Source organism: Nipponia nippon, unplaced genomic scaffold (genome assembly GCF_047370975.1).
Source record: "Nipponia nippon isolate SJK-2023a ecotype South Korea unplaced genomic scaffold, ASM4737097v1 scaffold_2, whole genome shotgun sequence".
Lineage (NCBI taxonomy): Eukaryota > Metazoa > Chordata > Aves > Pelecaniformes > Threskiornithidae > Nipponia > Nipponia nippon.
This window is the reverse complement of record NW_028262336.1, coordinates 116174020-116188447: the sequence shown is the minus strand read 5'-3', so window position 1 is coordinate 116188447 and position 14428 is coordinate 116174020. Positions and strand designations below refer to the sequence as shown.

Genomic DNA, 14428 nt, shown 5'->3' with positions numbered 1-14428 from the left:
AGGATCCTCTTTGAAACAGTATGTTTGGTCTCATCTGGCACTTCCAGGATATTCACACTGAACTTCTTGCTAGGTGATTTTTTAGGTTGTTAAATAAACTAGTGCCAAGGTACTACCTAGGACAGCTTCTTGGCTGTCATCTAGATTGCTAGTGATTGTTACCTGTGAGAACTTGGATTAAGATATCTAAGGTGTGTAGCATTTGTAGCTGAGATACAAGCAGAAATCCTATTACCACTTATGTAAGTGTTCCCAAATTCTAGCGTGCAGTTAATTTGGGGGAGAGGGGAGAACGTTATTTTATGCTGCTACCTTTTCTGTAATAACGAAGAGGCCAAACAAACAGAACTGAGGGCCAATCATTTGAGATACTGTATAAACATGATGAAAACATGGTTAACAACGGAAAGATTTACAACACAAATTAAAGCTAAGAGATAACAGGGCAATAAAAATCTCAGGAAGACAGCATGCAAAGGTTAGGATTAGTGCTGTAAGTGATAGGTATGCTGGACCCCCAAGCACTGTAGAGTGTGTTTGTCAAAACCCAACGTTAAGCCAAAATAGGAAGATGGGCAATGTAATGGGGGGTGGAATTTGTGTGGGCTTTTCTAATGCTTAAAGGTTGTATGAGAGAACATGGAAAAATGATTGAACTGACCTAGCAAGCAGCAAAGGTCCGCACACGGCCGGCAGAAGCTTCTAAATAGACAGTCCGATTTCCCAGCTTACATACACAGGGTATGTGCAAAGCGTCCTACATCCAAAGTGTTTCTATGCTGTAGACATTGTACTGTGGGAGCAAATAGCTCAGTGGAAAGCACTGACTAATATTTATCCATCGTCTTGAACATGATTTGCAATGTGTGTGAACTCTGAGCTGTTTGAACTAGCCTGATAGTGACATGATACCAGCATTCTGCTTTGTAGCCATAGCAAACACAAGTAAGAGAAGGGACTTCTTCCTTGATCGTTCTGGTTTCTTATAAAAACTGATATCTTCCTTATTATCATAAGATGTTCTACTCACTGCTAAATAAAATTTGGATATTTTTACATCAGGACTGGACAATCATCTAATGGTTTGGAAAATTATCTCAAAGAGAACTCTAAGTGGTTGCGTTTTATTTGCAAAGCCTAAGGCACATTTAAAAGAATATTGTGCTGATATTACTGTTGTCCCAGCATTTTGACTTCTGCTCAAATTGTTACCTAACTTCTCATTCCCAGGAGGTAAAAGCTTAAACCTTTCTATGGAAAAAATCAATCCTCATCCCTATTTCTGGCACTGAAGGTAGAAATGAAGACAATAATATGACTACAGAGAGAGTTACAACATTTCTTCACCACATTATGATTCTTTCCCACCTCTTCTGCCACTCTTTCCATTCATATTCAGAATGAATAGAAAATACTAAAGGAACCTTGAGGCAAAAATGTTTCTGATAAGCCCAATTAACAACAAAAGCACCATTCTTATATACTTTTCTACTGTTAATTTTTTTAAGCAATGTCAGTTGATATTGCATTTTTCCCCAAGTATTAAAAAAAATAGAACAGAATTGGAAGCATTAAAGTAACACTATGCAGTCTTTTAATGGATTTTGCAATAATTTTCCCCTTCATCCTTAAACGTTCTGAGTTATTGTTGAAACCATCATGAGAAAGACAGGCTCCGCTAGTCATAAAGACTGTGATTATAACGAGAAAACTGTGAACACATGTTTTCAGCAGCAGCTTAATTTCTTTTTTTCTGTCTAGCTGTAGGATTTCCCATCTGACACTTAGCAGGGTCAGGATTTCTGAGCTTCCTTCTCTAATACAATGAAAGAGATCTTGTATTACTGTCACTCATTAGCTCTAGGATGTGCTAGAAGGTTTCGTGGGGTGATGTTTGTTGCTCCTTTGTGGCTCACATTATTCTATGGGTCAGCCCCTGGTGGCAGTGTGCCTTTCCTTGGCCATGGCAATTCTCATCTAAGGGAATGACTATTTTGAGTTATTCCAGGCTTCATTTTATCATAGAATCAGAGAGTCATGGAATCATAGAATCACAGAACCATTTAGGTTGGAAAGGACCTTTAAGATCATCAAGTGCAACTGTAAAGGTCTCCCCTCAGCCTCCTTTTCTCCAGACTAAACAACCCCAGCTCCCTCAGCTGCTCCTCATAAGACTTGTTCTCTAGACTCTTCACCAGCTTCGTTGCCCTTCTCTGGACACACTCCAGCACCTCAATGTCTTTCTTGTAGTGAGGGGCCCAAAACTGAACACCGTATTCGAGGTGCGGCCTCACCAGTGCTGAGTACAGGGGGACGATCACTTCCTTAGTCCTGCTGGCCACACTATTCTTGATACAGGCCAGGATGCCATTGGCCTTCTTGGCCACCTGAGCACACTGCTGGCTCATTTTCAACCAGCTGTTGACCAAGACCCCGGGGTCCTTTTCTGCTGGGCAGCTCTCTAGCCACTCCCCCCCAAGCCTGTAGCGTTGCATGGGGTTGTTGGGACCCAAGTGCAGGACTTGGCACTGAGCCTTGTTGAACCTCATACAGCTGGCTGTGGCCCATCCATCCAGCCTGTCCAGATCCCTCTGTAGGGCCTTCCTACCCTCCAGCAGATCAACACTCCTGCCCAACTTGGTGTTGCCTGCAAACTTACTGAGGGTGCACTCGATCCCCTCGTCCAGATCATTGATAAAGATATTAAACAGGACTGGCCCCAGTATGGAGCCCTGGGGAACACCACTTGTGACCAGCTGCCAACTGGATTTAACTCCATTTGCAACTTTTTGGGCTCGTCCATCCAGCCAGTTTTTTACCTAGTGAAGAGTATGCCTGTGAAAGCCATGAGTAGTCAGTTTCTCCAGGAGAATGCTGGAAATGGTGTCAAAGGCTTTACTAAAGTCCAGGTAGACAACATCCACAGCCTTTCCCTCATCCACTAAGCGGTCACCTTGTCACAGAAGGAGATAAGGTTAGTCAAGCCAGAGCTGCCTTTCATAAACCCATGCTGACTGGGTCTGACCCCCTGGTTGTCCTGTACATGCCGCATGATGGCACTCAAGATGATCTGCTCCATAACCATCCTCAGCATTGAGGTCATGCTGACAGGCCTGTGGTTCCCTGGATCCTCCTTCCGGCCCTTCACAATGGGCGTCACACTTGCTAACCTCCGGTCAACTGGGACCTCCCCGGTGAGCCAGGACTGCTGATAAATGATGGAGAGTGGCTCGTTGAGAACTTCCGCCAGCTCCCTCAGTGCCCTTGGGTGGATCCCATCCAGTCCCATAGACTTGTGTGTGTCTTTGTGGTGTAGCAGGTTGCTAACTATTTCCCCTTGCATTATGGGGCCTTCATTCTGCTCCCTGTCCTAAGTTATGAGAAGTTATGTCCCTAACTTATGAGAAATAATGAATATCTCACTACACTCAGTATATCAGCTCTGTCAGATCCCTTCATGTGGCCAAGCTGAAGACCTCTAGTGTTTTCTATTTTTCTGATGTGAATGGGCTTCCATATTTTCCTATATCCCTGAGCAGCTTGCTGCTTTTCTCTGTGCTTCTTGTTTTACTGCCTGTGAACTTTATTTCTAGGGCTGACAGAAAACAGTAGCAATTTTCACCCCCAAATAATTTTCCTCAGTCTTTTCCAACAGTGATTATCTGTAGTTCTATGGCTTGTCATGGTTTCTGCTGTAACAATAATCAAAACAGATAATATTTTCTCTAGTCCTTTTCTAAGATTTTTTCTCTTATAGATAAATCCAAAATAATTCCGTTGATGTCAATGAAGCCACTTCAGATTGACATTGCTGAAACTGAAAATAATTATGATACCATTAAGAACATCCTGTTTGAGATGGGTTTTGTTGAAGATATAATTTTATAAAGCCAGAAAAAAAAGGCATCTTCAAATTGGATGAAATTTCCAATTAACACTATCAAAGAAAAGCCAAGAGGACAGTACTGTGACAGGCCACAGCTCATACTTTTGCAGCTCATTCGTTCTTTCCCATCACTTATCTATGAGCTTTTTACCTGTGGCAGCTTTGATATACATTGCTAAGGCTGGAATTGCTGCTGCTGATGTCATTAAATTTATTCTCCAGACACATTATTCCCCTGTTAATACCAGGTATCACTGGCCCTCATCTAGAGTATGTAGCAATTAAACCCCATTATAGAATTAAAAGCTGAAACAACAGGACCCTTTGTGCGAAGCCAAGTTCCTGCACAGAGCTGGGGTGGGAGCTCAGCTGCCTGATGACAGGGTTTTCCCTGGATCTGAATGCATTTAATTTTTCTATAATAATTACATCTGGAATAATAGTAATTCTTTGATTAAACTGCTAAGTTAATGATTCCTCGCTTTGCAGACAAGGTGTTTCCTTTTGCCTATAGCAAGATTTGCAATGTGACAGGTGACACGGTGCCGAGGGCAGTACCCTTGATTCTTCTAGGAACAGCAGCTGGTAAAGGCAAATATATATTTTTAGTATTCATCTGAGAAGGAAAAAGAGCTCTGGATGGAACAGTATATAAATGAGAAAGAAAATGGAGAAATATTCAGAAAGCAGTGAGGTAGACAGTAATTAAATAGCCAGATGAAGACAGGGTTGGCAAAATAACCTTGTAAAAGAAGCGTAAGAGTGAGCACTTGGGCAGATTGCAAAGCTTGGAAAAGCGGGTTGGATTTAAGGATATATCCTGTAGAAAGGAAAAAAAAAGTCAAACATAAGGATGGCTATACTGGATCCAAAAAATATCTGTGTAGCTCAGTGTTTGGTCTCCCATAAGGACCGCCTAGACAAGAATATAATAGTAGGACAAACATACAGTAGTAATTGCCAAGAAAAAACATATTAGCTTTTAGTAATTTGTAGGTCAGGAAGTTCATGAGGTAGGGACTTATGAGGAATCGTTTAATGTTTTTTTTTCTCCATGAATTTGTCAGACAGTATTTGAACCATATAAACTTTAAGTACTCAGATTATAAAATAAAAGGAATTTCCTCAAGAATGATGCCCCTTTTGGAAGTGAAGGGTTACAAATATTACAGCACCAGGAGTGGATTCTCACATGGTGAAATCAGACAAGCTCCACTGAATGTCACTGTTAACACTGTGTGCAGAAATACCTCACTGCAAAACAAAACAAAGCTCCGGGAGCATGTACTACTCAATGGCATGACCTCTATTTTTTATTTCTTTGATCTCAGACATGGAGATACAGAAAATTACAGGCCACTATATAAACTTTAGAGGATTTACTGTCACTTCATATGTTGGAGGACCATTTTCCAGTAGCTGAGAACTGGAAATGAAGGTGTATTTCTTATCCTGGGATGTTTTATCTAGTACTCGTTGTCCATCCTCGCAATGTCAAAACAACCATCTCACTTCATTCCTGATGCGCTGTCTTTATATTTTTTTACTATTGTTTCTTTTTTTGGTAGGCTGTTCATTGGGGAAATGAATAAATTAAAAGATAAATGAAAGTGTCTTTATGCCCAGTGTAACCTTCTTCCTGGCTTTCTTTGTATAATTAAATGTTTCCATTTCCAGGATTCCAGAAGAAACTAATCCCAAGGACATCATGCCATCTATTTCACAGAGAAGTTCTGGACTAAAGACGATTCTTCCTCACTGGGTAGGAGAAATGGTAGACTGAAAGAAAGGACTGAGGTTGTGTTTGAATGTGCATTACCCCAGCACAGCCAAACTCTGTTACAATCACCAAGGAGAAGAGGAGACAATGCAGATGCAGTAATTAAAAAAAAAATACCTAAAAACATCCAAAAAGGAGGGATGTTATGTAAAGAGAATAATGTGAGAGGAAAAAGCAGTGACTTAAGACTAGAAAAGGGGGATCGGTAAGTCTCCCCTGCTCGCCTTGAAACAGCATGTATTTAAACTGTGGAAATTGCTAGTGCTTTGAGTCAGGTGCTGTTTCTGCTGTATTTGGCAAAGGCAGATGAGAAGAGATGAGGACTCTTCCTGAAGTATTTCTGATGGCTCAGGAAATGACAGGCTTCATTACTTTTTTTTATGTCTTTGGATATACAAACTGTTTCAAACCCTTATAAAATAATAAATATTTAAAATCTGGATAACGAAAAAAAGCTAGAGCATAGCACTGGGCTGTTATTCAGATGAATAAAATAACTAACCTGTGATACTGTTTCAATTTATACTAATCAAATCTGATCATACATTATATAAACAGATAAATTTATATAAGACAATGATATTTTAAAGCACTTCTTAAAAGAAAGAAAAATTAATGAATGGTACAATTAAAATTATCCAAACCTGTATTTTGTCTTAAACTTTTGTTAGACAGCAGATGAAGTAGGGTCAATAGTGTAGTGTGGATTAAAACTAATATTTTCCTACAGGTCCTGTGCACCTCTTCTGCACAATTCTAGCACATGTATATTGACTTTGCCCTCTCAGAATATCACTCTTGTGTTTGATGGAGTAGGCTCAGGATACCTGAATGACTGGGTAAGTCTCAATAAGAGCTTCTCTAGGGTAGTAGCCATGACTTTTTTAAAATAGAAGTAAAGCTTGTCCTTTATATGTGGATGGTCAAAGGACCCATCAGAAATGTTAACATTTGAGAGTTCGTTTGCTGCTCATTGTACTATCTGGAACAGCAAAGCTGCATTTGAATATAGTTTTATTTAAAAGAACTGTAGTACAAGCAAACAAAAATTCAAAGCCGTACCAAACCAAAATACTATCTGATTGCCCATTTCTTCTTCTGTATGGAAGAGGAGGGAGCAGATGCTATTTAAGGGACAAAATGCCCTTAGATGTCCTCAGATATGTACTAGAGAGAGCATGTAGAAACTTACACAGAATGAAGTAGAATAAAGTGCAGAAGGGAGAGGCAGCCTCACCTAAATTTGCTCTTGTCCCTCATTTTCCCTAATGGTGGGATGTATAATAGTAACTGCTGTGGGCCTGTGGAGAGGCAAGATGCACTTTCCGACAGGGTGTAAAGCCAGTGCAGTTTGCCGAGCTGTACCACTAGATGGAGGCAGATATTGCATAGTTGACATACAGTAAGCAGGGTGAGGTGTGCCAGTGGCAGTCGTTTTCCCCAAAGGAGAGGTCCTGCATGAGAATGGAAGTGCAACAGGAGCTCAGCAAGAGGTAAGATGCTGCTAACAGGTTGTCAGTGGTACCTTTGCCCTCTCTGAGGACAAAAATCCTGGCTGCTACTTTATTTCACATGCTGTGGAGATGCTAGCTGAGTGCTGCTGCCTCTTGGAGATGCCTCCTTCAAGAGACAAGGGTGCCTCACTCCCACCTTATGCTGGTCCCATTGCAGGCCAGTCAGCTCGTGTGCTCACTGGAAACTGTCTCTTAGATGTGTCCCATTGTCAGGACAGTCTTCCTAGGAATACACCTCTGGAGTTTTATTCCATTCATCTCAGTTCATATGGAAATTAATTGTACACTAGAAAACAGATCTGCTACTTTCAGTCAAGTATTCGTTCTCATGCCTTCCTCATTTGTCAGTACAGTGCCTCCTCCAGCATGATGCGTGGATTGTCCCATGTGTCCTTAGGAATGGTTCTTTCTGCACAGTCTTTGCTCTGCTCATGTCTGTCTTCTATGTCTGTTTTCTCTTTAAGAAGCACTAGCGAGTGACTTGACCTCAATAAAGAGCATGGTGTGTCTCTGTTTTGTGCTGTGTTCCCTGTGGGAACTTTGGCCAAGAGAACAGGGTGCTTTCTGTCAACATTGCATCTTTCCATGACCCCCAGGTCGACCCAAATTGGTCAAGCATCCACACGGGCCATGGAGATCACTAGTCCCATTCTTCATGGTCTATAATGCAGTCTGGGATCTGACCCTCTATTCTGGGACTTCTTGTTTTTCTTGTACCTCAAGACACCTGTGCCCTCAAAATAATATCCACTTAGCAATAGCTTTGAGCTTCATGTGGAAGAAATGGCTAGTAACTGATGGGAGTGTTTTCACGCTTCTGCCTTACCAGAAACTAGTACCCAGAAACTGGGTTGGTACCCAGAAACATGACTGGGAATTAGGCCTACCTTGGGAATTGTGTTAGTGTTTAGATGCTGTCCTAGGAAATGTATGTCTGGTGGCTGTATATGTCAGACATGAGGCTTCTGAGTATCAGCAGATTGAAATTGCCTCTCTTCCTTTCCACCCGGCCCTTGAATTGCAAAAGATGCCACCACTTTCTTGTGTCCCCCATTGCCCATCAGCAGACTTCCTTCTCTCAGGTGTCCTGCACCAAACCTGGGGTTGGGTATAACTTTTTCCCAGTTGTATGTGGACTCAGAGCCCTTGCATCACCAGGCAGCAGCTCTTGAACAGGAAAATACTTTTGGATAAAGGCTGGGAAATGCTGTCAAGCTTTTAAGAGACTAGACCTTTGTGCACATTTGGCAAATGTCTTGAGGAAGAAGAAGCCTTCTCTCCTCATCAGGGAGCATAAAAAATTCCTAATGGAGAAACCATTGGTCCCCTAAGAGTTTATCCTGTTAAATATGCAAAAAAGCTCCAGTGTTTATAGACCTGTGCCTGTGTGCAAAGTAAGCTATTCTCATCACATCCTTCCCAGCCTCTCCAAGGACTGAGCCCAGTGGAGGCTTTGAAGTTTCTCAGGTAGTGCTTTGCTCAGGGAGCCAGGAAGGCATAGCCATTTTCTCCTGGGACTGAGACATGGGTGAATTTTCCTGTGTCATTTCAGCTCTTCAGTTATGGCAGGAAGACAGGCATCCCACCCTGCAGCAGAGAGCAACTCAGGCCTCCGGGACAGTTGACCAGCTCCAGCAAACAGGAGGTCATCCTAGTTTTTCCAGGGTTATGCCTGTCTGTGCTTGTTTCAGTTTCCTGGCAATGTGGTGGGATTAGTCTTCCAAAGGAGAGAAGGAGAATTCCTGTTTGGTTTTTTTTTTTTTATTATTTGTTTGTTTAGTTTTTTAATTTCAAAATACTTGAGAGGTGTTTGAATATCACAGTGGACAATGGGAATCCTAGTCTACCACTTCTTAAACCTGCTTCTCTGGCAAGCCAGGGAAGACACAAAGTTGAAAAGCTGTTCCCTTTGGGAAAGCATCCCAGCCTGTGCTGAAGGAAGCACTGCGGAGACCTTCTCTATGTGTGAGCCATATGGGAAACACTCTGTGATTCCGAGGAGGCAGCAGTAGGTACTGTGAAGGGCCAGGACATGCATGGGAATGAAAGCAAGCCAGGAAGAGGGTTTGTGACTCTAGTAGTAAACATAGCCTCTTTAGTTACCCATGCCTCTATTCAGAAATATATTTCTCTATCTATCGCACATGCAGGAGTTATTTAATCCCCCAGTGAAATGCCAGAAGAAAAAAAAAAACAAACATGAGACAACAGAGTATACATGTTTAGTGGGTTTTTTTAATTGTTAAGTGAAATTGTATAAAGTGCAAATAAATCAATATAAAAAATCAGGGAGAGGAAGTGCAGTCCAGGAGTTTACCACTTTGATTGGCTAGAGGATTAAAATTGTTTTGGAACACTGAAACAACCAGATGTGAATTCTTTGGTCTTTTTGAATCACTTTCTTCAAGAGTTTGATGACTTTGTCCCTGTGGGAAAGAAGCACAAAATATAGAGACTGTACTGGAAATGGACAAGGCAGGCAACTATGTTTTATTCCTAGTGTTCCTCTAGCATGCCCTGAGGAAGGTGGTGCCTAAAGAAAAGCAAATCTGGCAAAGTTTACCCCATGGGGTCAATTCTTGTTATGCTCCACTCCTACTTCTGAGTAGTTTCTGCCTTCACTGAACTGTCCCATTGACTTGGTAAGTGGCACGGTACCTCTCATTTCCCTGCCAGTAGCCCCACTCACTGAAACAGCTCATTTGTGGAGCAAGATCCACAGGATTTGTTTGCCAATATGTAGGCGTGCAGGAAGACAGTGTGCCAGACTGCGGCACTGCTGCTTCCTCACCTCTTGGTTGCAGTGGGGACACACTACTGAAGGAACATAGTGGACAGAGTATACAGGAATGTGTTTTTTCTCAAGTTTGTTCCCCTTCTTTATTTTTGGTAATATGACGAGGCCCTTGCAGTCAGGGTGAGTAGTGAAACCTCTATCCCAGCAGGTTTTATCTTGAAAATCAAATCTCATCATGAATTTACCGTATAATTTCTGAATTCTTCGCCTATCATCCTCTGGAAGTCTGAAGGTTGCTGGGTTCACATATGAGTAGCTAGGGTACATCAGAGCTCCACGGACATTTGAATGACCAAGTCCCAAAGAATGGCCAAATTCATGAGCAGCAACAAGGAACAGATTAACTTCTGCAGCACAGAAGCATGGAAAAGTATGTTAAAGGTATGGCATTTCTTTTTATTATACAAAGAATCGAAGTAGCAGGAGAATTTATCTTTCATTTCCTTGGAACGAAACCTCAGAGTTTTGATCAGTTATTACTGAACTTTCATATGTAACTATAATATTTTAATAAAAACATTACTGATCCCTTGCATATGCATCTAGAGACTCTGAGTCTCTTTCCAACTCTGCTTTTAGTCAACCTTATTCCTACAAGCCAGTCATTTTACCTTTTCATGATTTATGTAGAAAGCAGAGGCTCATAGTCCTTGTTTAGCCTATGAAAAGTGCTTTAAAATATGGACAGATCAGGCATTATGTAGCTGCTAATGATAATGAAGCACAAGTCCTTAGAAAGGTAGTTGAAAAGAACAGAAATGTTGGTATTGACATGGTATTGAAGCACAAAGAGCTATGGGAAGCATTTCCTATGGCTGTATTCTTCTAGCATGTACAATATTTGCCTTTGCCCTTCATACACACGTGTGGCTTTTACCTTGATTGACCTCTGACCACCTTTCATCATCATCAAAATGAGCATCTCCACCAATCCCTTCTCCAGGATAAAACGCATGAGCTAGTACAGCACCTCTTCCGTCAAAAGGCTGTCCATCACCATGCTCTGTATTTGAAAAGAAAGAAATGTCATCAGATGGCATCAGCTGTAATGTTTAAATTCAGCAAATTGAAGCATGTTGCTTATTTGTGCTAGTTTTGTTCATTACCAACCTTTAAAAAAAAATCCTATGATAGCAGCAAGGTTGTAAAAACAAGGAGCAAGGCTTAGAAAACACTCTCCAAATTAATGACTTAAGTTCAAAACTTGTATTTAATAATTCAGGCTGCTGCATTTTTCAGAAGGAGCTGAACATTTTTTCTGAGCCTTTGTCAGAAATGTGTTTATGAGGCAGCAATCAGGGATTATTTCAGAATAAATACTTAATGCTTGACAACATTATAAGCACCTGAATCTTTTTAATGTTGGAAAGTGCTGGGCAACATTAGTTGTAGACATTCTCACTTGTACTGATTTTAATGGAAGACAATGATTTGGGATAGATAACCATGTTCCCCAAGAGCTAAGTTCATTTGTCCCCAGCCTCGGGGCACGATCTGTTATCTGCTTCTAGCACAGTCCATGTGGAATGTTACCATTTCCTACCTCGAGTGCAAGAGGTGACAGGATGGTATATTTGTACCAGCTCTGAAAATTTCCCCCTACCCCTTAGCAAGCTTCTGGCTTGATTGAGGAGTATTTGGGGACTCAAATGCCATTCCGTGTCCTTTCCTTCAGATGATGTGGATGGACCTTGGGGCAGGGCTAACACAGGCAGAAGAGACCTAGTCCTAGTGCGTGACGAGGGATTAAAACCCATTCCAGCTTGCAGGATCCTTTCTCACTTTGACTGGCACATTAGTTGTCTCTTCATGGCAATGTGATATGCTTCTCATCAGTGAAGCATGAGCTTGGGACACTTTGGTGTTTATATGCAGTCATCTACTTCTAAGCCAGGTGTCTGATCTTCACTTACAGTCAATGGAGATCTAGTAAATATTGTCAATGGATCTAAAGAACAAGACATCTAACCTTAAAGTAGGCATTTAGTTTGGCTGAGTCAGTTTAGGTGCCAGGCACAAGTTAAACGTATGGCTACATTCATGTATTAGTCTGGATCACAAGTGAGCTTCTGAAGTGGCTCTCTAAAGGTCATCCGCATTTACCATGCTTTGGCTTGCACCTTGGTGCAATCTTGGCGTGCACCAATGGGATTCCTCCTAGAAGAAAATCGACCAGAAGGTGCTCTCTATGGCCAAACCTAATGCACCCCAGCTGCCAAAGACTGTTTAGGCCAGGGAACCAGACTAGATCTAGACGAAAGTAAACCTGCCTGAACCTGCCTGAATCCAGCCTGTGGAGACTGGATCTTCAGAACCAGCTGGTTTGCTCTACAGATCTGTTCCCATTAGTTTGCACTATTTGCCAAGGCAGAAAGAGCCTTGAACAGCTAAATTTAGGTGTCATTCTGGAGCTGAATTCTCCCTCCATTTCACAGCTGTAACTCTGAAAGGATTTTCGAATGGTTTCATAGGAGTAAAACTGAATCATAACATATAAATTTGGTGTCATGATAACGAGAAGATACGATTTATGCAGACTTCAGAATCATTCCCAGCTCTTTGTTCTTTCTTAAAGCTGTGGCTATAAAAATACATGCTTTGAGTCAAACATGGACAATTGCATTTTAAAAATGACAGGTATTCTCACCACGACGTGCAAATCTAATCACAATGTCTGCATGGGTCTTGAATACTCTACGGAACTGCAGTGGAGTCACATCACTCCATACCATAAAAGCCCTTCTGATTGCATCATCCACTTTCTTTTGGGGTAGATCAGGTGTATAATTGACAATCCTGGCAGCAAAAGGAAACAGATTAATGTTACTTAAGGTGTGAAGGAAACCCACATAGTTAAATAGAAAGCAACCCCTTTACCCATAAAACTTGAAACTTCACTAACTTGTAAGTCAAATGTGTCCTTTTCCATCTTGGATTTCCAGGAAATGTTTTGTAATCTGCTGTATCGGGGACTCCACATCTAGGCTGTTTCATTGTTTCTTCTGTTTCTGCATTTAATTTTCCAGTTACAGTCAGGTGGAAAAACCTCTGCATTTCTTTAATCCTCTCTTCTAAGCTTAGGCTTTGTGTTTTTTCAAGAATTGGAAAGAATTTATCAAGATATGCCTGGAACAAGAAAAGGAAAATAAAAATTAATACGTGTATCTGTGATCTTTTGGTGATTGCATTTTACATTTGATTGAATTGTTTCATTGTCCTACAGTCATGGCTAGTTTTAGATGTATTTTTTTCTTCCCATTTCAGTTTACCAAATGCTGTTCTCTCTGCAGTATAAATTAGCATATATAAAAGGAATTGCAATGGCAGCGAAACACTGTAAGCAACCAATCCTTTTAAGTAAACGCAATTTACTGAGCATTCAAATCTGCAGCCTTCCAACACAGTCTACGTAATATTTTTGAGATGTTTTAAAAATTACATGCTCCCCTTTATTTACCAGTTGGAACTTGGTCTGTTTTGCAAGTCAGACTTAGGGTGTCTAAGCTAGTCAGCAAGTTTGAATTGTTTTATGTCACCTCTGCAAAAACTGTTGTGGTAGTGTAAGATAAGAAGATAATATGAACAGATAGAAAAACAATGTAGAAGCTGAATCAAAAATCAGGTTATTCATAATGCAGTTACGTTGTCCCCCTGGTAACATACCTTTATTTTCTCAGTGTCGGTGTCGCTCCGTGATTCTGGTTTAAGTTGTGCTGGAAAAGCAAGACTCTCAGGTAGGAGGATGGCAGCGCAAAGTAGGAGGTATTGCATAGTGCCCATCTTGCCAAGGAGCCTTGCTACAGCAGAAAGGGTCTGACCTTCTGTCTCCCAAGACCACAGCTAAAATGCTTATATAGATCCTGATAGCTCCCAGCAGCAATTACATATGTGACTCACTTTTTGGTGGTGTTAATGTCATGTCATCACTATTCTAAGAAGTAAATGAAAGCATGTTAAACAAATCTTTCCTTTGACTTCCCTGTTGATGTCATGTCACAGCTAGCAGCCAACTTTGGCTCTCTCTTTTCATAGTATTCCAGTAGTGAAACCACAGGGTCATAGGGAAGTTCACTTTCTGTAACTTCATAAGAACAGTTAATGTATAATCACTTCTTACTGCGCTTCCCTCAAGTTCCTTATACACAAAGACATTTTGCAACAGCCTTTTGGTCAGACAGCCTGCCTGTATTAGTTGATGCAGAGGCAGAGAAGAGATAGATGGGAGTGCTCTCTCTCTGAAACTACTGGCATTTCCTAGGGAGTATGCACAACACTGTCTGGGTAATTTTTCTGATTAAAATTCTCTTGTGAGGTACCCTAAGCTGCAGAATATCCAGTTCAGTGAAGTTAAAGAGGTTTCTGCTGTTTTTACAGAGATCAGAAGAGAGCTCTTTAAGTGTGCCCTCTAGAAATAGGAGGCCATGGGAAGCCTTTGTCCCTTTACTCCCAGA

General features: G+C 41.2%; 1 protein-coding gene across 1 annotated transcript; it reads right to left on the bottom strand.

Annotated features, from left to right (window-relative positions):
- Positions 1 to 9395: 9395 nt before the first annotated feature.
- On the bottom strand, positions 9396 to 13891 carry MMP7 (matrix metallopeptidase 7). Its single transcript, XM_009476905.2, has 6 exons — positions 13641 to 13891; positions 12880 to 13103; positions 12625 to 12773; positions 10855 to 10980; positions 10163 to 10324; positions 9396 to 9606 (listed from the first exon to the last, which is right to left on the bottom strand). The coding sequence occupies exons 1-6, from the start codon at positions 13755 to 13757 to the stop codon at positions 9584 to 9586; spliced, it is 801 nt and encodes a 266-aa protein (XP_009475180.1). The 5' UTR covers positions 13758 to 13891; the 3' UTR covers positions 9396 to 9583.
- Positions 13892 to 14428: the final 537 nt, after the last annotated feature.